The 20,322-nt window shown below is 42.5% G+C and overlaps 13 protein-coding genes across 13 annotated transcripts; 7 read left to right on the forward strand and 6 right to left on the reverse strand. All coding sequences in view use genetic code 12, as the record gives it.

Annotated features, from left to right (window-relative positions):
* Positions 1 to 50: 50 nt before the first annotated feature.
* Positions 51 to 329, reverse strand: FOB63_001068 (uncharacterized protein; the record flags this gene model as incomplete). Its single annotated transcript, XM_002619924.2, has 1 exon — positions 51 to 329. One exon carries the CDS (start codon positions 327 to 329, stop codon positions 51 to 53), a length of 279 nt encoding a protein of 92 aa, XP_002619970.2.
* A 392-nt stretch (positions 330 to 721) lies between these two features.
* On the forward strand, positions 722 to 1,180 carry YNK1 (nucleoside diphosphate kinase; the record flags this gene model as incomplete). Its single annotated transcript, XM_002619925.2, has 1 exon — positions 722 to 1,180. One exon carries the CDS (start codon positions 722 to 724, stop codon positions 1,178 to 1,180), a length of 459 nt encoding a protein of 152 aa, XP_002619971.1.
* A 471-nt stretch (positions 1,181 to 1,651) lies between these two features.
* Positions 1,652 to 3,511, forward strand: FOB63_001070 (SAGA complex subunit; the record flags this gene model as incomplete). The annotated part of the gene is made up of 1 exon (XM_002619927.2): positions 1,652 to 3,511. One exon carries the CDS (start codon positions 1,652 to 1,654, stop codon positions 3,509 to 3,511), a length of 1,860 nt encoding a protein of 619 aa, XP_002619973.2.
* A 145-nt stretch (positions 3,512 to 3,656) lies between these two features.
* Positions 3,657 to 5,534, reverse strand: GYP8 (Gyp8p; the record flags this gene model as incomplete). Its single annotated transcript, XM_002619928.2, has 1 exon — positions 3,657 to 5,534. One exon carries the CDS (start codon positions 5,532 to 5,534, stop codon positions 3,657 to 3,659), a length of 1,878 nt encoding a protein of 625 aa, XP_002619974.2.
* Positions 5,535 to 6,086: 552 nt separating this feature from the next.
* Positions 6,087 to 7,274, forward strand: FOB63_001072 (uncharacterized protein; the record flags this gene model as incomplete). Its single annotated transcript, XM_002619929.2, has 1 exon — positions 6,087 to 7,274. One exon carries the CDS (start codon positions 6,087 to 6,089, stop codon positions 7,272 to 7,274), a length of 1,188 nt encoding a protein of 395 aa, XP_002619975.2.
* A 78-nt stretch (positions 7,275 to 7,352) lies between these two features.
* GRE3 (trifunctional aldehyde reductase/xylose reductase/glucose 1-dehydrogenase (NADP(+))) lies at positions 7,353 to 8,309 on the reverse strand (the record flags this gene model as incomplete). Its single annotated transcript, XM_002619930.2, has 1 exon — positions 7,353 to 8,309. One exon carries the CDS (start codon positions 8,307 to 8,309, stop codon positions 7,353 to 7,355), a length of 957 nt encoding a protein of 318 aa, XP_002619976.2.
* Positions 8,310 to 9,132: 823 nt separating this feature from the next.
* On the forward strand, positions 9,133 to 11,184 carry FOB63_001074 (Type II/IV secretion system family protein; the record flags this gene model as incomplete). Its single annotated transcript, XM_002619931.2, has 1 exon — positions 9,133 to 11,184. One exon carries the CDS (start codon positions 9,133 to 9,135, stop codon positions 11,182 to 11,184), a length of 2,052 nt encoding a protein of 683 aa, XP_002619977.2.
* Positions 11,185 to 11,608: 424 nt separating this feature from the next.
* Positions 11,609 to 12,142, reverse strand: ARC15 (Arc15p; the record flags this gene model as incomplete). The annotated part of the gene is made up of 1 exon (XM_002619932.2): positions 11,609 to 12,142. The coding sequence occupies one exon, from the start codon at positions 12,140 to 12,142 to the stop codon at positions 11,609 to 11,611; it is 534 nt and encodes a 177-aa protein (XP_002619978.2).
* A 216-nt stretch (positions 12,143 to 12,358) lies between these two features.
* On the reverse strand, positions 12,359 to 12,745 carry FOB63_001076 (uncharacterized protein; the record flags this gene model as incomplete). Its single annotated transcript, XM_002619933.1, has 1 exon — positions 12,359 to 12,745. The coding sequence occupies one exon, from the start codon at positions 12,743 to 12,745 to the stop codon at positions 12,359 to 12,361; it is 387 nt and encodes a 128-aa protein (XP_002619979.1).
* A 578-nt stretch (positions 12,746 to 13,323) lies between these two features.
* Positions 13,324 to 14,985, reverse strand: PGI1 (glucose-6-phosphate isomerase; the record flags this gene model as incomplete). The annotated part of the gene is made up of 1 exon (XM_002619934.2): positions 13,324 to 14,985. The coding sequence occupies one exon, from the start codon at positions 14,983 to 14,985 to the stop codon at positions 13,324 to 13,326; it is 1,662 nt and encodes a 553-aa protein (XP_002619980.2).
* Positions 14,986 to 15,602: 617 nt separating this feature from the next.
* FGR50 (Fgr50p) lies at positions 15,603 to 16,379 on the forward strand (the record flags this gene model as incomplete). Its single annotated transcript, XM_002619935.2, has 1 exon — positions 15,603 to 16,379. The coding sequence occupies one exon, from the start codon at positions 15,603 to 15,605 to the stop codon at positions 16,377 to 16,379; it is 777 nt and encodes a 258-aa protein (XP_002619981.2).
* A 289-nt stretch (positions 16,380 to 16,668) lies between these two features.
* Positions 16,669 to 17,658, forward strand: FOB63_001079 (uncharacterized protein; the record flags this gene model as incomplete). Its single annotated transcript, XM_002619936.2, has 1 exon — positions 16,669 to 17,658. The coding sequence occupies one exon, from the start codon at positions 16,669 to 16,671 to the stop codon at positions 17,656 to 17,658; it is 990 nt and encodes a 329-aa protein (XP_002619982.2).
* Positions 17,659 to 17,965: 307 nt separating this feature from the next.
* ZCF19 (Zcf19p) lies at positions 17,966 to 20,290 on the forward strand (the record flags this gene model as incomplete). The annotated part of the gene is made up of 1 exon (XM_002619937.2): positions 17,966 to 20,290. The coding sequence occupies one exon, from the start codon at positions 17,966 to 17,968 to the stop codon at positions 20,288 to 20,290; it is 2,325 nt and encodes a 774-aa protein (XP_002619983.2).
* Between the last annotated feature and the right edge of the window lie 32 nt (positions 20,291 to 20,322).

Here is a 20,322-nt window from a genome sequence, read left to right on the forward strand (position 1 = left end):
AGTTAAGTTCTGGCCAAGAAAGATGGACGATCGAATTCACTCAACCATATCTATCCTTCCATAGCATACTCTCGTTCAAGCTCCAAAAACTTGGTCATTTCTCTCTGTTTGGATAATAGTTTCTCTAATAGCCACATTTTGTACTTGGCATCGACCAATTGTAGTTGAGACGATGACTGCAGAGGCAGAGGTTCTATAATTCTCGAAGAATCGAACTTGCATGAGTCTGGTTTTGAATAAACTATTCTCTTGTTTTGCATATTATGAGGAGTCAAAGGTGTGGATGGACCTCTTTTTCCCGATGACCTTCCGTCTTGATCCAGAGTCATGATGGCAAGTTGATTGTACAAACAAAGAAGTGATGTTTTGGTAGATAATGTGCGCACGTGACATCCGCGCATTCTGCATTATAGGTGAAGCGCTTGAAGAAGCTCAAATGCATACGTTACCCGGAAGCACTTACAAGAGAATAGGTGATCCACATGATGCTTACAGAAATCATTTTTGTGAATGCACCCCACATATGAAACGTGATCAATACAAATATACTTCGAGCCGTCTACACTTGGCTGAAGCTTTCGATTCCTTTATGCCATTGCAACGTGGGATTATTAGAAGGATCTGGCCACGTGATTGAGTGTGTGGAGTAGGCTACCGTGTCGGAAAAAAAATTTCTCGTCGATCCGGCTTGCCTTTTTTTTTCTCTTCACCAAAACTAACAATGTCCAACAACGAGAGAACTTTCATTGCTATCAAGCCAGATGGTGTCCAAAGAGGATTGATTGCCTCCATCTTGTCTAGATTCGAAAACAGAGGCTTCAAGTTGGTCGGCATCAAGTTGTGCCAACCAACCGAAGAGTTGTTGAGAAACCACTACGAGGACTTGCAAGAGAAGCCATTCTTCCCAAGCTTGTTGTCTTACATGTTGTCTGGTCCAGTTTTGGCCACCGTTTGGGAAGGTAAGGACGTTGTCAAGCAAGGTAGAGCTATTTTGGGTGCTACCAACCCATTGCAATCTGCCCCAGGTACCATCAGAGGTGACTTTGCTATTGACATGGGCAGAAATGTTGCCCACGGTTCTGACTCTGTTGAATCCGCCAACAAGGAAATCGGTTTGTGGTTCAAGAAGGAGGAATTGGTTGAGTACAAGCCAGCTATGTTCTCTTGGATCTACGAGTAAGCGTGTTTTTTTTTGACATCGTAACTAGCTGTAAATACAAGGTTCGTCAACTGCATGTAGAGTATACTGTAATGTCGCTGGTTAGTAATAGTAAGTGGCCAATGCACCAGGTAATATCAATCATTACATGAGTCATTGTTCTTCAACCAATCCAAGTTTCGACTTTTCGAGAGGCCATTGTACTATCATGGAGTTATGTTTAGAGTCGCGATCTGCTTTAAGTTGAGTAAATTTACATTTTCTGGATCATTATGCGAAATGTACCTACAAAGAAAACACCACCAGAAAAAGAAAAAGATAACTACTGCCTCAATTGTAACAACAAATCGAATACTAACTACCTAGGGGTAAATCTGCTCGAAAGTTTGAATTCTTTTGCAATATTGGTAGTTCAGTAATCATTAATACCAGTAGATACGATTACCTTACTACGTGCACTCCATTATCAACAAACCACAATTCCTTCTGACCATGTCGATGGACGAGGATCTTTTCAACGTCGCCGAAAATGAGGATAGCGTGCTAGGGGAGGATATTGAAAACTCTGATATGGATATGGAGGATGCTGGCGGCGACATGGAACTAAGTCAAAATGGAGAGGAACAAGATGAACAAGATGAAGAAGAAGAGGACGACGAAGAGGACGAGGAAGGTGAGGAGGGCGACGATGGAGAAGAAGGTGAAGAGGGTGAAGAGAATGAAGACGAAGGGGATGAAAATGAGGATGAAAACGATGACAATAACGAGGAAAGATCGATCAATGAAGATGTGGACATGGATAAAGAAAAGCTGACACAAGCAACGGAAAATGATGAAAATGGCACTAAGGCCCTGTCAGCTCAAAATGTACATAAATCTGCCAGCGAAGTTTTGAAAGAGACACATGATAACCAAACGTTACGGGAAAAGATTATTGCGGGAATGAAGAGTGCGTCCGACTTTGATATTGTACCAGTTGTGGCGATCCCATATGCTCAACAATGCCACGCCCTAGCAATTTCTGATGGCCCGAAGTGGATCTTGACTGGAGGAGAAGATGGATTCATCCGCAAATATGATTTCACAGCTTCCATAGAGGGAAAAGCACCGCTAACAGTTGCACAGAAGCATAACTTGATGGATAGTATTACAAAAGCAGGTGCAATTGGTTCCTATTGGGAGAACGAACAGCCGCTCACTAAAAGACAGATCTTGAACGAAAACCCCAAACTTAAAGAAAGTGATTTCACAGCTGGGTCTGCGGCCTATGAACCAAAGGTAAATCCCGTTTACTCGCTAGATGTAGAGCGCAATGGGTATTGGTGCTTATCAGGGTTGCTATCTGGAGGTATCTCATTATACACTATGATTTATAATGAGGGTGTTATTCACCATTATTTTCCACACTGCGCCAAGAAGACAAATGAACAGTCGATTATGACTGGCCATCTGGATGCTGTTTCAGTCATCAAGCTAAATTTTGTTCAGAATAAATTTCTTTCTGGCTCTTGGGATAAGTCAATTCGAGAATGGGACTTGAACACAGGAAAAGTGGTAAATTTGTTCAAGGGAAGTACCGGCCAAATATCACAGATCCACTACAGGCCACAGGGAGTGGTAGACATCTCATTCAATCCAGATACGGAAACAGCTGAGAACCAAAGTGATGTTGATTCTCTCTTTGGAGACAGTGATGGAGAGGACAATGATAAAAGTAATGACAATGACGAAAACACTAGCATTTCCAACATCAAATCAAACACCTCGAAAAATAAGCTTTCTACAAGTGACTCCATATTCATGTCTTCCAGCATTGACGGCACAATCAACATTTGGGATGCGAGAGTGTCTGGCACTAATGCAGTTCTTAAGCTTGGAGTTCCAGAAGGGGTTCCTCCTTGGTGCATGTCTGCGATGTGGTCAAATGATGGTGATAAACTCTATGTGGGCAGACGAAACAGCACAGTCGAAGAAATAAATATTAGAATGCCTCATGCACGAGGAATTGGTTCCACTATGATACCAAATGTCCTGAAGCGTCTTCAATTTCCTAAAATCTCGGGACCAGTCACAGCGTTGCTGACCATGCCTAACGATTCCTTTCTTCTCTGTGGCTCGAATGATAACATTAGATTATATAATCTTGGGTTGTATGATGATTTTAACCTGGAAACAACAACCAAAAAGAGAGCCACACCATTTTTGGTTATACCTGGTCACCATGGAGGTGTGTTGAGCAATCTACGTGTTGATGATACTGGCAGGTTCATGATCAGCACAAGTGGAAACCGAGGTTGGGGTCATTCTTCGTATGCTGACGTGGTGTTGGTGTATTCCATCGATCACGACTAATTGCTACTTCCGCGTCGCATTACGTATGGTGTATGTACAAGGACGTAAAATATAGATGAATGCAGACTCATAAAAGTAACACGAAGTACGAGGTCATCAAAAGCAAGACAGAGATATAGGGCTTCAAAAAAGCAGGAATTAATTGTCAGTTTCCGAAGGCGTAGACAGAATCTCGTAGCGTTCCTAAGCCAACTTGTGTAATATCCAATCCAGAGTGGAAAATACTTGTGTCATCCAAAAACGAAAAGACATTACCCACAACTCTAGAAATACCATGACCGACATCCCGCTTAAGCATTGCCAAATCTGCTCCGAATGTACTGAAAGTTCTTGTAGCAAGATGAGACATACTAGATTTATACCAATGGCTTTCCTTAAGCAAAAAGTGTAATAGGAAGCCACAGAATCCAACAGTTAAACTAACTTTGTAAATGCTACCCAAAATTAAGGAATTTCTCCTCCTGGAATCGCGAGGATCTGCAGCATCATCAGGCCGGTGTTGGGGTAGTAGATTTTTCAATATCATAGATGATGTCTGTATAATTTCCCTTTTGAGGGCAGAAGGGGCTCCTGAGATGCTTGAGATTGAGGAAGATAACAGATTGCCCGATGAGAACTCATTCTCATTATCGAGTGAAGTAATTGAGGTCGCAAGGGAATCTTGTTCGAGGGCCATAGTCATTAAGGACGCCTTGTGAGCTGTTTCTTGCTCTTGTTCATGTTCCTGAAGCGTTATTATCGGGGATAGATCTTCGTTGTTATCTAGGTGTCCGGGCTTAATGGATGCAACACGTTCATCGCCCATATCGTATTCGCTGGAGAATATGGTACCGAGTTTCGATGAAGTACAAAGGACGGAATGCTTGTTGAATTCTCCGAACCAAACACCTATAGTATCAGGAGTTGAAATACCCGTTAGCAGATGTTCATCGATTAGTTGCTTTGTGAAAGACAAAATATCTCCCAAATTGGAATCTGTGATCCTTGAAAATAAGCTTGTTGGTGACAAGAGTGAATGAACACAATCAGGGTCAACTGATGCAAGGTCTTCAATGCTTGATACACAGAGCTCCTCTAATATTACATCCTTGAAATGAAGTGTGATAGCAGCATAAATGAAAGCAGAAACAGCTACCGAACGGTAACTGAAAACAAAGTCCCAAATCATCATGAGGTGAGAGAAATTGGTGACATCATGGCTAAAGATGGTGAGAATAGACAGAAGGGCCTGAAGAAATTCATAGTCAAAGTAAAATCCATTCGTAGCCAAATGAGAATTACTAGTTTGACGAATGAGTTGAAACAAAAGGGTATCTTCACGTTCAATGATGCATGGGATTATTTTCAAGTGGTTAACAGAGAGCCCGATATCGGAGATCATGTAGTCTCTTAGATGTTCAACAGTGAGCTTTTCCAAAAGCATTGCTGCTAAATCATCATTACCGGTTGCAGAATCATTGCATACGAGGAGGATAACCGTTGCAATATCATGATACCCCTGATAATAGTTGAGACATGGGTATTTCCGCAAAACCCGGACAATGAGACAGAAGAGTCTTTTTCTCATTTCTTCAATGTCATCTTTAGAAAGGATTGTTGTATAAGATGAACTTACTGCATGACTGAAAGAAATGAAATGCAGCATCACTGTAAACAGTCGTTTAATATCGAGCAACACTTGACCTTCATCTTTGTGAGGCTCCAAGTCGTGAAAGTCGAGGGCATCAGCAGATGCACCTATGGAATCCACCTTTTGTTTTGAATTAGAGTTCGCAGTGAAAACATTCAAAAGCAAGGGCCATGCTTTCACTCGCAAGTCTGATGCCACCAACCCCTCAGACGATCTAGCCAATTCAGCAATTCTGCCTAAATCACACGCCTCAATTGCTTCGTGGATTGTTTTCATTTTCCTTTCCCGATATCTTTCTGGAAAGTCCTCATTAGGTAAGAAAGTAGATACATCGATGTCAGCCCATTCTTTCTCCAGATAGCCGGAAGATCGACGTCTCTGAACGTCAGACATGTTATGGGATACTTTCTTCTCTTGTTTCTTATTCTGCTATGTGCTTAATATGAATGCCGATCTAAAGCAAGCAAATAGGCTGTTTTAATCTGGACAAACACTGTGATGTCAATATAGGTGTGATTTGAGTGCGATGAGTAGAATTAAGCAATAGGTATCCTTCGCGCGAAACTGATAATGCAGTGCGAAATCCAAAGGAGGAACGAGTCAATTCATTCGCAATAAGTGGAGAATAATATGGGGAAAGCGGCAGAGAAAAAGAAGAAGTGAAAAGTGAGGTGATAAGTAAGCAGTCGCAAAAGTGAAAAGATAATCGCCGATGTAGTGGGTTCGAAGAGTAGAAATGCATAGCTTGTCACTATTGCCCAGAATATTCTGGGCCATTTGATTATAGGGCTAAGTCCTACTGCAGATTAATGTCGGTGAAGGGTTTTGCCGAAAGAATGCCTGCATGTACCTCGGAATCCCCCACAAATGGTATGCTGAAAGGGAATAAAGCATGAGCCGACAATTATTTTACCACATCCCATTCTTTCCTCTGAACCCCCAAACATGACCGGATATTCGTTCAAGCTCAATTCGGACTCTGTCACTGTCGGCATTGATGGTGCAACCACCTCGTTCCATTATATTTGGCTCAGAGATAACTGTCGTTGTGAAGAGTGTTACTTTGATACAACAAAGCAACGGTTACTCAACTCTGCCTTAATAGACGAGAACATTCGTCCAATTGAGTGCAATTTAGCTGACGGTAAGTTGACCATTGTGTGGAGTCAAGAGAACCACAAGTCAGTTTATCAATTTTACTGGTTGAGATTGCACGCTTACAATCCTCGTATTTTGCCCTACGAGTTCAAAGTCAAGGGCGAAAAAGATGTGTTGGCTCGCCAGTACTGGAAAACTGCAGACATCAAGGATAACATGCCAACTGTGGATTTCAACAAGATAATGGCATCCAGTGATGAAACTGATAGTGAACTTGCAATAAAAGAGTGGTGTTTGAAGATATGGAAACACGGTTTCACTCTCATTGACAATGTCCCTGTGACACCTGAAGACACACAGAAGTTATGTGAGAAGCTAATGTACATCAGACCAACCCATTATGGTGGTTTTTGGGATTTCACCTCGGATTTGGGGAAGAAGGACACAGCCTATACTAATTTTGACATCTCTGCCCATACAGACGGTACTTATTGGTCAGATACTCCCGGTTTACAATTGTTTCATCTTTTGTATCACGATGGGACGGGAGGAACTACCTCATTGGTTGACGCCTTTCAATGCGCTGAACAGTTGAAGCAAACCGATCCAGAGAGCTACGAACTTCTTACGAGAATTCCAGTCCCAGCCCATTCTGCAGGTGAAGAAAAGGTTTGTATTCAGCCTGATATTCCTCAACCTGTTTTCAAGCTTGACTTGGAGGGCAATTTGATCCAAGTCAGATGGAACCAAACTGACCGCTCTTGTATGGACTGCTGGGCCGATCCAACGGACGTTCCTAAATTCTATAAAGCTATTCGCAGCTGGTATAAGATCATTAGCTCTCCTGAAAACGAAATCTTTTATCAATTGAAACCGGGTCAATGTTTGATCTTTGACAACTGGAGATGTTTCCATTCCAGAACGGAATTCACAGGCAAAAGAAGACTTTGTGGTGCATATATCAACAGAGACGATTTTGTGTCTAGGTTAAAATTGTTGAACTTGGGTCGCCACAACGTTTTGGATCTGATTTGAACCCTGAACATCTAGAAAAAAAAAAGAAATATGACTAATAGAAGGCAATTTTGTATTTTTCTATACATTTAAACGTACCTAATGGAAGATTGGGATTTCATCCCAGTCCCATGGATCATTGAAACGCAAACCAATATCCAATTTAGCAATGGCACTCAAGTCCAGAGCAGAAAGGTCAAAATCGTTGACATTCAAGTTCTGAACCAAACGCTCGGTTTTGTTGGACTTTGGAATAACAGCAAGACCGTTCTGAGTAGCCCATCTCAACAAGACTTGGCCGGGGCTCTTTCCATGCTTTTTGGCGATGGAGACAATGTCTTCGTGTTCAAACAACGTGGTGCAGTTACCGACCTTAGGGTGGTTCAATTCAACGAATGATTGAGGACCGAACGAAGAGTACGCAGTCACGGCGATTCCTTTGCTCTTCACCCATTTGATCAACTGTGGTTGTTGCAAGTATGGGTGGTGCTCGATTTGCAAAACAGCAGGCTTGATCTTAGCAGCTCTAAGCAAGTCGACAAGCAAGGAGCCATTGAAGTTGGAAACACCAATGGATCTAATCTTTCCCTTTTCAACCAACTTTTCCAAAGCTCTCCAAGTGTCAATGATTGGAACGTCTTCGTAGATGAACTTGTTAGTGTCTCCACAGTAGAATCCTGGAGGGTACTTTTCTTCGAAAGGAACAAACTTGAAAGCAATTGGGAAATGGATCAAAAACAAGTCGAGGTACTCGAGGTTCAAGTCGCTCAATGTCTTGTCCAAAGCCTTTTCCACATTGTCAGGGTGATGGAAGTTGTTCCAGAGCTTCGAGACAACGAATAACTCGTCACGAGCAACCAAGCCATCAGCAATGGCTCTGTTGATACCTTCGCCAACTTCTTTTTCGTTACCATAGTCTTCAGCGCCGTCAAACAATCTGTAACCGACTTTGATGGCATTGTAGATTTGGTCAGCACAGGTTTTGTTGTCGACTTTCCAGCAGCCGAAACCAACCTGAGGCATCTCGTATCCTGAGTTCAACTTAATAGTGGCCATTGTAATTTTGTTTGTCAATTGATCACACTGAGCTCTATTTTTTGGGCGGTCACTCCACTTATATATTTCCTCAACGGCAAATGTGGAGGCACGGCGCCTCTATATACACACCCTACTGGTTGCAGCAACGAGACGTTGCTCTGTATCTTTACATCATTGGCCACACGGATTAAAAAGTATGAGCCCGAACCCCGTGGAATGTGTCCACTTCTTTTATTAGCCACTAAATTCGAAAGACTTCACTTGGTGGATCTTGACTTGTTTGATTTAATTGAGCTACACCGAAAGATATGGTGATGGCCCCGGCTTAAGACTACCCAAATAGGAGAGGCGTTTAAGTGGGGTAATTAGTCGTGGGGCCCCCAATGGTATGCAATGTCTCCAAAACATAGAAAATACATGGTGGGGCAATGTGAGGAGGACACAGAGAGAAGAGTACAGAAACGGGCAAATAAAATAGATTAGTGGTATACGAGACGATCGATTCGAGCCCTGGATCAGCCACCTACTGCGGAGTAGTTGCGGGGGAGGCAATTTTAGCCAGAAAAGTAATTGGCTTTTTTTTTCAAAATCACTTGATTTTTCATTATCACCTTAATTTTTGCTTTTCGTTTCTTTTATGCTTCGCCTTCTTTAATACGGTTCTCCTACATTAGTCGTACTTTCTAGATGTAGCCACATATTCCTGTACATTTTCAGGGGTACGGGTCTCAATTGTTCTAGTAGGCTATACCTGTTTGAGCATTAACGTAAATATTACCATACTAGACTGATAATGATGCACTAAAGTGATAAGCACCCTGATACTCTCACCACGGTGGAAATGAACGTTCCTTTATTGCTCAAGGTTAGACTGGGGCAGAATGCCGTCTTCTCTAAATGTTCTTCCAATACAATCAGCTTTAACAATAAGCAATACGAATTCTCAGCCATTTACGAAGATGAAATACCAGATAATGCGCTCCAGAAACTCACATCCACCTCATCTGCTCTCGTGCTTATAGGCCCTACAGGAAGCGGAAAAACTACGACTTTGAGGTCAATTCTTGAACATAAAGCGAATACTCCGAATGATATCCTATTCACTGCCTGCGAAGTCAAGGAAAATAGAATGCTAAATGATTTGCTCGACAATGGCTCCAAAAAGAAGTACCTAAGCTCAATCCCTATTGAAACTCAACTTAAGAAGCAGACTCTTAACCAGTCCACCATACAGAAGGTTTTCGAAGATCGGGAGACAGCTGCTACGGATGCTAATAGCGCATCTAGCAGATCTTGTCTCATTGTGAGTTTACATGAGGATTCGCATACAACAACGATAGTGGACATGATGGGAAATGAAAAGTTCCATTCAACAACGAATAGTTTTGCAAACACAAACATATCATCCATAACACAGCTCCTTTTGTCCAAAACAACCATTAGATCATCTAATTTGGTTACAAATATAATCTTTAATCGTCCTCAGCAAACGGAAGTCAAATTTCTTCTTCACTTGCACCAAGGTGGGTGTCCAAAACTAATAAAATCAGCATTACTTAATATTGCAGATGTCCTCAAAGTCTTCCGCATGTCTCCTGCAAAAAAATCACTTAAATGTGAAACGGATAAAACGAGAAACGTCCCTAATTATGCGATGCCAACGGTCTCATCATTGAGCCCTGTCAAGCAACCTTTCAAAGTTTCCAAGCCATTGAAGCCATCAAGAGTTGATGTTAAGATACGGCAACACGCGAAAGATGTGTATGCCTTGACTCCCTTGAACCTCAATTCAAATTCAACTTTCAACACTCGTACTGTCAAGCAGATTAAAAACAAAAGCATTACTCAATCCCTATACGAAGTCGAAATCAAGCGGTTGGAAAGCAGCAATTTAGAGCTAGAGATGAAAAGAAACCAACTACTTAATGAGTTAGTCGATTACCGAAGGAAAATGCATGACTCAGTTGGTGAGCTCAAACTGGAGATGTCGTTTATTAAAAATGAAAAAGTCCACCATCTCAAAGAAATACTACTTGGCGTAAAAACGCAGGCAGAAAAGCTTGTGCTGGAGAATAATTCGTTGAAGGATGAATTAGCGAGGACAAATGAAATGCTTGAACTATCCCAAATTACTTCTCTGAAGCAATTGAAAAACCTTGAAACTGAGTTGAGCCTGAAGGATGTTATTCTTCGAGAACTTAAATCTTCGTATACTTCCAAAATGGAGGAGCTCGAATCTGAGATTTTTAACTTAAAACAAACACTTAATGAAAATCAAGAAATTATTTGTGCTAAAGATACCTCAATCAATAGTTTACAAATAGAGGTGATCGAGAATGGAAGAAAATTGAAAGAGCTCGAAACGGCCAAAAAGGAAAGTGATAGCTTTCTAGAGGAACTTCAAGACGACCGTGGAAGATTCGTAAAGAAACTTGCTGGGTTGGAGACGAAGATATCACATCTCCAGGATACCCTAGTCGAAAAATCGAATATCATCAGTGGACATAATTCGCATGTACAGAGTATAGAGGGTTTGTTGGCTAAAACTCGCGAAGCAAAAGGAGAACTTCGCAAGCAGTCAAAAAAGCTTTCTCAAACATTAGATGAAATGATGCACGAGAATAAGGACTTGGCCAAAAAGCACTCAGATCTCATGTCATACAATAAATATATTGTCCAGAAGTATTCGGGCGCATTGCAAGAAAATGAGAAATTGAAAGAGCAATATGAACAAGCTGCTGCAAAGATACGAGAAGAAAATCGAGAACTCAGAGAATTACAAGATAGCTATGGGATTCTAAGGGAGCAATTATGCCGGCTGAAAAAAGAATTGGTTTGGAAGAACGTATTACGGAATTCGAAATGTTTCTTGTGCTTAAATCAGACAAAGTGACCGGAATTCAGGAAAGAATTATATCGATCATAAATTCAAAACAGTCCCCGTGAAGGGGAACGAACGGAGTTGGAAATCGCCAGTACAAAGTATATGATGATTAATAATATCATTTACAGGTATAGCCAATCATCGGTCAGGAGGTCTTAACTTGATCTGACATGCAATGATATCTTCCGTAAGTCTAACAGAAAGAACGGCTTGAATCAAATCAAGAAAACATTGAGAAGCACCAAAAGTGATCAAAGTCAAAGAAAACAAAAATCAATGTGTGTACTCTGAGATATCATTTTAACTCTAAGTTTGCAAAGAAAAATATCATGCTACAGTCTTCCATTCAAAGCTGCGCATGTTTCACTTCTCTAGTATGCTGGTCAGGCTGATTCATTTACATAATATGTACCACAATGAACATTCGTTTATTTTAAACCGTTCTTCTATCGCTGAAATGGCGAACCACAGGGCCCATTCCCGTGACATCCACGGTTTTTTCAAACCAAGTCAACATCAAGCCACCTTGCTTTGCGCCATAAGGCGTGGCCATGATCTTGTAAATGTACTTTACCAACGTGTCCTGCTCGTCGGAAGTCAATTGGCTGACGAATTTGGAAAATTCACCAATGTTATGGTTATTTTTGATTGATGCAAGAACCTCAAAGACTGTTTCAGCGTGCAAATCTTTTGTGGCCTCCTCAGCAACGTAAGGAGGACTGTCCAAAGCCGCTTGCAAAGCAGCCAAAAATTGGCCCTTGGACAAGGTCTGTCTTATTTGCAGAGCGAGGGAAACAATTTCATCGTGAGACGTTGGAGGTAAGTCGGGCACCAAGTCTTGCTTGGACAAGTGATTTTCAGGCTCCAAAGCGTCAATGTCAATTCTTCTCCAAGCTTCCATTATTGTTGTTGGTGACTTGCAGGAGTTGAGGCTTGTACTTGTATATCCTGCGTGCGAAGCACACATTGAAGTAACCACACAGAAACTATATAATGAAACGAAGATAAGGAGCAAAAACTAAACAGTAAACATAGGTTACCGAAGTATGCTTCAAGCGCAAATTCTGTATTGATCATTTGATGCGGCAACGCTTTTAGTGGACTTTTATGGAGAAACCACATCAAAGAACTACTTTCAGTACATGCCAGCCACATATATTTTATTAAACCTAATGCATTTATCTTATTTTCTAGCCTTTTTCCTATCCACAGCATCATTCTCATCCTCCTCGTCGACCTCGTCGTCAAGTTCATCGCCAAACTCAGCAACATACCCATCAATGAACTTCAATACTTCATCTCTTAACTTGAGTGTGTCAACAACCACAACAACAAGCCCATCACTTCCCACCTCATACTTGATGTGATTTTCGTTTGGATATGCCACTTTCTCGTCAAATGCATCGAAAAACTTATCAACCTCATCAAACGTCTGGATACAGTCTAGCATCCTTTCTTCCATGTCACCGTCCGGAACATCAGGAGAGTTGACCACAACGATCGCTCTCAATGGATTGTCCAAGCCTTCATGGCCCTCTGGCCGGGTAGGGATGTCGATTTCCTGGGCCATGGTGAAAGGAAAAAATTCCAGAGCTCATTCCCTGCACACATTAGGATTTCGCTATGAGGATGCGAAGCCCATCTAGACAAGCGTAATCGGTTGCGGGTAAAATACAGCAAAGTTGATCCCACTAACTTAAAGGCCATTTTTTTTTTTTTTTTTCGAAAGAAGTACCTTTCTTCACAATGTATTTGCATGTTGAGACCCATGAGAAGCAGCCTTGGTGAATGATAAAGTCTCTGCAATTAGTCTGGTGCAATTGTCTTTCATCTTGTCCGAGGTTGGCGACTCAAGTTACTGTTTGATGACAATAGACTAATGCAGCTTACGATATGGTTGTAACGGCCGAACATAGGGTACAGCGAGAGCTCTTTACACGAAAATACATTTTCAGTAGGCAACTCATGGCATGATCCGGTTAAGTAGCACTTCTTACGCAGTTTTCGTCCGTGAAAACAAAATATGCATTCAAGTACATATATAAACATTCATGATCCGTAACATACAATGTCAGCGGATGTTAGTGAGCTTATCACAGTCATACACGGCACGATACCAGAGATTGGACATCACAAGTGCGCCTGGCTTCAGTTGGACCACTTCTTGAACTGGTTGATCAAGCCGTTGGTCGATGGGTCGTGGGCAGCCACCTCCTTAGAGTCATCCAATTCCTTACCAATAACCTTGGCCAAAACCTTACCCAATTCAACACCCCATTGGTCAAACGAGTTGATGTTCCAGATAGCACCTTCAACAAAAGTCAAGTGCTCGTAGTATGCGATCAACGCACCCAAAGCGGCCGGCGTGATCTTCTGAGCCAAGATAGAGGTTGTGGGTCTGTTACCAGAGAATACCTTGTGTGGAACCAAACCGCCCTTAGCACCTTCTTTTTCAACCTGAGCTTCATCCTTACCCACCATCAAAGCCTCGGCTTGCGCAAAGAAGTTGGATGCCAACATTCTTTGGTGCAAGTTGTTTTCGATAGGGTTGTGGGATTGGGCAGCCAAGATGAAATCGGCTGGAATCAATTTGGTACCCTGGTGCACCAACTGGAAGAACGAGTGTTGGGCGTTGGTGGCTGGTTCACCAAACAAAATGGTGCCAGTTTGGTAGTTGGTGAAGCTGTTTCCACGGGTAACGGACTTACCGTTGGACTCCATGGACAATTGCTGCAAGTAAGCTGGGAAACGGTGCAAGTATTGGTCGAATGGAGCAACCAAGTGGGTTTGAGCACCGAAAAAGTTGTTGTACCACACAGACAAGAGACCACCAAGCACTGGAATGTTGTGTTCCAAAGGTGCAGACGTAAAGTGGTGGTCCATTGCCTGCGCACCTTTCAAGAACGCTTCAAAGTTGTCGAACCCAATGTAGATGGCCACAGACAAACCAATGGCAGACCACACAGAGTAACGGCCACCGACCCAGTTCTCAAAACCAAACATGTTGCGTGTGTCAATGCCAAACTTAGAAACCTCCTCGGCGTTGGTGGACAAGGCAGCAAAGTGTTTGGCGATGTGGGCCTTGTCTTGTGCCTTCTCAATAAACCACTTTTTAGCAGAGTTGGCGTTGGTGCATGTTTCTGCCGTAGTGAAAGTCTTAGAAGCAATCAAAAACAAAGTGGTTTCTTGGTTCAAGCCCTTCAAAGTCTCGGCCAAGTGGGTTCCGTCAATGTTGGACACAAAGTGCACTTCGAGGCCAGGTTGGGAGTAAGCCTTCAAAGCTTCTGTGACCATAACAGGGCCCAAGTCGGAGCCTCCAATACCGATATTCACGACGTCGGTAATTTTTTTACCGGTGTATCCGGTCCACTTGCCGCTTCTAACCTCTTCAGAGAATTCTTTCATGTGCTGAAGCACGGAGTCAACCTCTGGGGCGGTGTTAACGCCATCCACCTTCATTTCCTTCATGTCTCTGTTTCTCAAAGCCACGTGGTACACGGCTCTGCCTTCGGTTTCGTTGATCTTTTCACCAGCAAACATGGCGTCTCTCAATTTCTCAACGCCCGCCTCTTTGGCCAAAGCAATCAATTGCGCCTTGATTTCATCATTGATGATGTTCTTCGAAAAGTCAAACAAGATTTCGGACTTGTCGTAGTTGTCGAAAACCTCAGAGAATTTGTCAAATCTTTTTGGATCGTTAGCAAACTCGTCCTTGACTTTCAAAGCCTTGCCGGTCGACTCGTATGTGGATTCGAGCTTCTTCCAAGCTGGCAATTCAGTGGATAAATTGAAACTAGAAAATGTAGACATGATCAATTGAGATTGTGTTGTCCAGAAAAGTGGGCTTTAGTCTTTAATATGGCAGAAATTCTAATAAAATTGCTTCACCAAAACTTCGGTACACCCTCGTCCTGTAGGTCAGGTGAGCGCATGGCATTATATTCTTTAGAGCTAACTCAACCGACCGTTAATGCTATGTCAAGGTATTTAGCCTCGTCTTTCTAGTTTCATCTTTGTTAGACGTCTTAATGCTCTTTACTCCTTTCTAAGTGGTCGAAAATCCTCTCACTTTTGGCGTACTTTTGCAAATTAGAAATCGGACTGGACTCTCATGCTTATTAAGCGCATACAGGTATGCGGTCACATAGACCATGTCATGCGGTGAAAAGGTACGGGTGGGGTATGCTCAAATCACTCAATTACTACAGAGCGCAGCTTCTCCGTATAAGAGGAAAAGTAATGCCCAATGAACTTCCTTGAATTTGAGACCAGGTTTCATCCACCGTAGTTGAGCTAACGAAACATTTTTCTTTTTTCTCTTACCAGCATTTTTTCGTTGGCCGTTGCAGGTCTAGTGCGTCAACCGGAGGAACTGCGCGCCCCAATCTCAAGTCCCCAGTATATCAATTATCTTCGCCTACAGAAAAATGGGTCTCGCCTCGCGGTGGGCCGTTGAAGAAGACTTGGTAAAAGAAGCCCTCAAGCAAGACTCGCGTGTGAAAAAACAATCTGACACGCCCAAAAAAGCCACTGCTCTCCCATCAAAATGGGCCGACGCCCATCATGTTCCTCAAGGACCCAGAAAGAGTGCACCAAAATCTACAGCCACTGAATTGGAAGCCAAGAATCATAAGGACCCCGCGAGAAGAGGAAGGCGAAAAAGTGACCACAGAGTGCAGCACAAGCAGAATGAGCTTGTTGATCGGCATGCATTGAAGGAGCCAGTGAAGGACCTTGCCCAAGCCTTGGGTGCGAGACTAGACATCAGAGACAACAAACACAAAGACCACCCAAGTCCAAAACATAGAGATGCTCCTAGACACAAAGAAGGCGCTAAACACAAAGAGGGCCCCAAGCATGGCATTAAGCACAAGGAGGGCCCAACGCACAAAGATGATACGAGCGACTCCCATTTGCCGCACGAAATACTTCATGAAAAGGGCCCGATGACGGATGCTGCAAGGTCTTTAGCTTCTCGTATTGGCACAGCAGGTGCTGTCTCGGCCCCAGGAGAACAAAAAAAATACATGACACCAATCCAGAAGCGAGAGGCGAGGTTAAGAGAAGAACGTGAGAAAAAGGCCGAGAAACTCAAGAAAGAACAGGAGTTGAAAGACGCACGGCTCCAACAGGAGGTTCGCGACTTGTTTGAGAAGATGTCCGACAAATCGAAGAGTTGGGCTGACATAGAAGATGAGGATTAATAATGCTATACAAAACAAATGCTGTCCCCAAATATAGTCCACTCACTAAGAGCACTGCGTGATGTAGACACTACAGATCTCTAATGGTCGAGCAAACTTTGTACTATCATGTGGGACAGCAGCTAATTTATATAGCGCATGGTAATGCGAGGAGCGCGTTAGGGGAACGAGGAGGAAAAGAGGTGATTTCCTAGCTCTTTGTAGCGCGACTTTACTCCACACTATTCAGTCCATCCATCCTTTCATTTTTAGTTGTACTGATATTAATATTAGAATTAGCAGCAGGTGAATGTGGAAGTTTATATTTTCTAGGCAGCCTATTGCTCCTCGGCCGTTTCGCTTTCGTCATGCCAACAGACTGCTCTCGCGCGGTTACAAGCCGAACCTGAATCGACAACAAGTTATAAATCAGTTGCAGAAAGACCCGAACATTATACGTACGTCAGGCGCAATACAATCACAGGCTCTGCTCAATTGGGGAACTATCATTCTACTAGTCGGTGTCTCGAGTTCTGCAACAATGGCATTGTATTTGGGTGTGCAAGTGTACCGTGCGTTCAAAGATGAAGAAAACAAGACAAGACACGTTTTCCTTCCTCTTCGGTTCAGCTTTGATTGGCCTTATCAGCGCAAATGCAACTTTCCGTCATACTTGAAGTATGTGGATCCCGCTTTTCATCAACAAATTTCTAGTAATGAAGACTTTCTCAAGGAATTGTTTGACCAAGACGTCCATTATCAAGTTTTGGACATTTTGTTTCGTCTGAAAACTTTTAGAGACCTCTTCGGAGTCCCTTTGTCTCTACGTGCTGATGATATGGAGGATTTTCTTATCTGGGTGGAACCCAAGTACCCTACAGTTCACGGCCCTGTGATCCAGATAACGAAAAATGATGGGAAGCTCAAATTGCTGTGGAAATGGGCGATTAAGTCGATCAAGTGTCTCTCAATTGAGGGCTTTTTGACGGGATTGGGACTTAAACTTGACCGTATTAAGCCTACCGAAGCGCAAATTAAAACACACGAGAAATCCAGTGGAAGAATCCACGAAGCAGTTAATCCTAATGCTCCAACCGTTTTCTCAGGTGATAAGGACTACAGTATAGTTTTTGGAGGAAAGCTTCATTTGGAAAGCAAGCAAAACATACAATGTGGTGTGGTAAATTATACAGGTTTGATCGATTTTAACCATATGGGTATAAGCAAGGGCGTGAAGATTACACTGTTGGAATTGACAGTAAACAGCAACAATAAGGAAATGGTTTACAAGTTACGTTGAAAAAAATGAAACAAGTTTGTGGATAATGAAATGAAAAATATGGGTGTTTAAGATTTTTATGTTTTCATGTAATTGATCATCATCTCTAAAATGATTGTAAGTAAAATTCAGAGAGCATTTGGCAGCTTTGTTTATACCTGAGCAAATTCCACGCTAGAATCTCTCTTTTTTAACAATGTTCTCCTCACAAGTCGTACTCGAATGTCCAGATCGGCATACAGTCTTATCTCTCGAAGTCTCAAGTACTGTATACTCAGACGGAAAGTACCGTGCGTAGAAGAAAGATACGGTTTATTCCAATACATCTATGGCCCCTAAAAAGAATCCGGCACAACCGAGTGCAAAGCGAAGAAAAGGTAATGGAGAACCTCAAGCTATTGAGCAGTATAATGGAGAAATGAGACGGACGCTATCAACTTCTCTGCAAACCCGAGCATTGAAAGCCTGTACTTACTGCCGCAAACAGAAGACTCGTTGTTTTAAAGCTTCTCCCTTTGCGGTTAGCTGTCTCCGTTGCTTGGGATCAGAAAGAGAATGCTCTCTAGAAGAAGAGTATAAGAGAGAAAATCCTGAGGTGAAGGTAGTTCAAGGTGTGCCAGAACACTTTGTTGGGCAAGAAACTGTGGGGGACGGTAGTTCTCCATTGGAGTTTCTTACAAGACCATTTCCAACACACATACGTCCCTATGCTGATGATATGAAGACCAGGCTTGACGGAATATATTTGGGCGTCTCCGAGCTTTTAGCATTAGTGAAGAACGGAACCAAAACAGACGGAGACTCTTCCACGCTCAACAGCGATGCCAGACTATTTCTTGACGCGACCTCCTCAATGAGACGAAGTCCCGCCCCTCCCACTTTGGCATTAATGTCAGGGACTAGGTCGAATAGTCCGGGTCCTAGCCCACTACCAAATAAGGCAGGCTATTTCAGCCACTCAGGTTCTTCTGCTGGTCAGAGGCCCCAACTGCAAAATATGGAAGAGCTTGGTGTGAATGAAGAAGACCCATACGGTTTCATGCTTCCATCCAACTCATTTCAATCTGCTCCTCTTACTGTTATAGCGCGACAAGTACGAGATGTGCCACGCCCTATACTTAATCTTCTCCAGCTCACTAACATTGAAAACCCAACTAGCAGGAGGTTTTTTGATGTGGAGAAAGATGTCATTAGTGGCGGTATCCTTACTGAACCAGAAGTGGTCGATTTAATTAATGATTTTAGAAGCAATTATGGTCGGTGGGTGCTGTTTCCACTGTATATGGCAACGGACGAGCTTATAGTCCAAATCAGGAAGAGATCTTCTCTTTTGCTTACTACATGTTGCTGTTTGTCTTTGCGGTACCTGTTAAACGGGAAACCAAGCCCAGGAGATGTGGACAGCTTTAGAAGGAAGAAAGACACCTATAAACTAATCATGCAGCAATTAGTTACAGACTTGGATAAATCACTCCTTAAATTTGTGGCGTTTCTGGGAACAGCAGAAAATTTGGGGGATGTAGAATTTTTTCAAGCAATCGTCATCTTATCCATTTACCTGATGTCATTATCTTCCATTATCAACGACACCATTGATCCGGATACCTTGCTTGAAACAGACCTAGCATTAAGGGAGCTCAACCTAGATCCGTGGTATTTATCAGGATTGGGACTTTCTGCTTTCATTTCAAAGACTTCATTTGGTACATTGTTTTCGGATAGACTTACTGTCTCTGACAAGCAAAAAGAAACATTCCTCTCAGATTTCTCCATCTGGCGAGGACAATTTGAATCCACTGAAGATCAGATGTTGACTATTCTCCGTATCTACAACCATCTCATATTGATACACTTAGTCAGCTGCATCTTTAGTGGGCGCATGTGTATCGTTGACGAAATCAGACTAAACCACTGTATTGCGTCACTCAGTTTACCTAATGCTACAAACTTTGATGGCAGAATGGTAAGCGAAATAAGCATACTTCTCATCACATATAATTTCGTCCAGTTGAACTTGAATTCTGGTACATCCAAAGTGTCCAGCAACGTTGAGAGCAACTTTCAGGTCGTAAAAGATGAGATAAATTCCTGGCTTGAACAATGGGGCTATCTTTTTAGCCAGCCTGCACTTCAATTTGTTGAATTCTGCTATCACTTTTGCTACACTTTGATCTACTACAATTACACCTATGCAAAAGTTTTCATAACATCTGTATCTTCTCCAATGATGGACTTTTCTCAGAGTACAGTTGATCAGATTCTACTTCATGGGGACAAGGAAATTTGGCTAGGAATTATGTCCCACACTTGCTCGTTGGCGAAGATAATCCTGACAGTTAAAGACGACTCATACTTCGCGTATCTTTCTGATCAGATTCATTTTTGTTCGTTCTTTGGGGGTTTGATGTTGATTAAAACGTTGCACTTCTTAAAGACCAACGACAAACTTCATTACTTGAACGATCCAGATTTGCTTTCAAAGGGCATGAGTGAGGCAACATGGAGGGCGCCACTTGAGTACGTGAAACTGCTTATCGGCAAGTACACTAGGGTGGCACAAGAGAACGAGCATGACATCTTGACAAAATATAGAAACGGATTGGTGGAATGTCTTAAATCCCTGTTCCCTGACTTCCCAATCGATCAGTCATGAAGCAAATTACGATAAGTGTATATATATATATA

Source organism: Clavispora lusitaniae, assembly GCF_014636115.1.
Source record: "Clavispora lusitaniae strain FDAARGOS_655 chromosome Unknown tig00000003_pilon, whole genome shotgun sequence".
Taxonomy (NCBI): domain Eukaryota; kingdom Fungi; phylum Ascomycota; class Pichiomycetes; order Serinales; family Metschnikowiaceae; genus Clavispora; species Clavispora lusitaniae.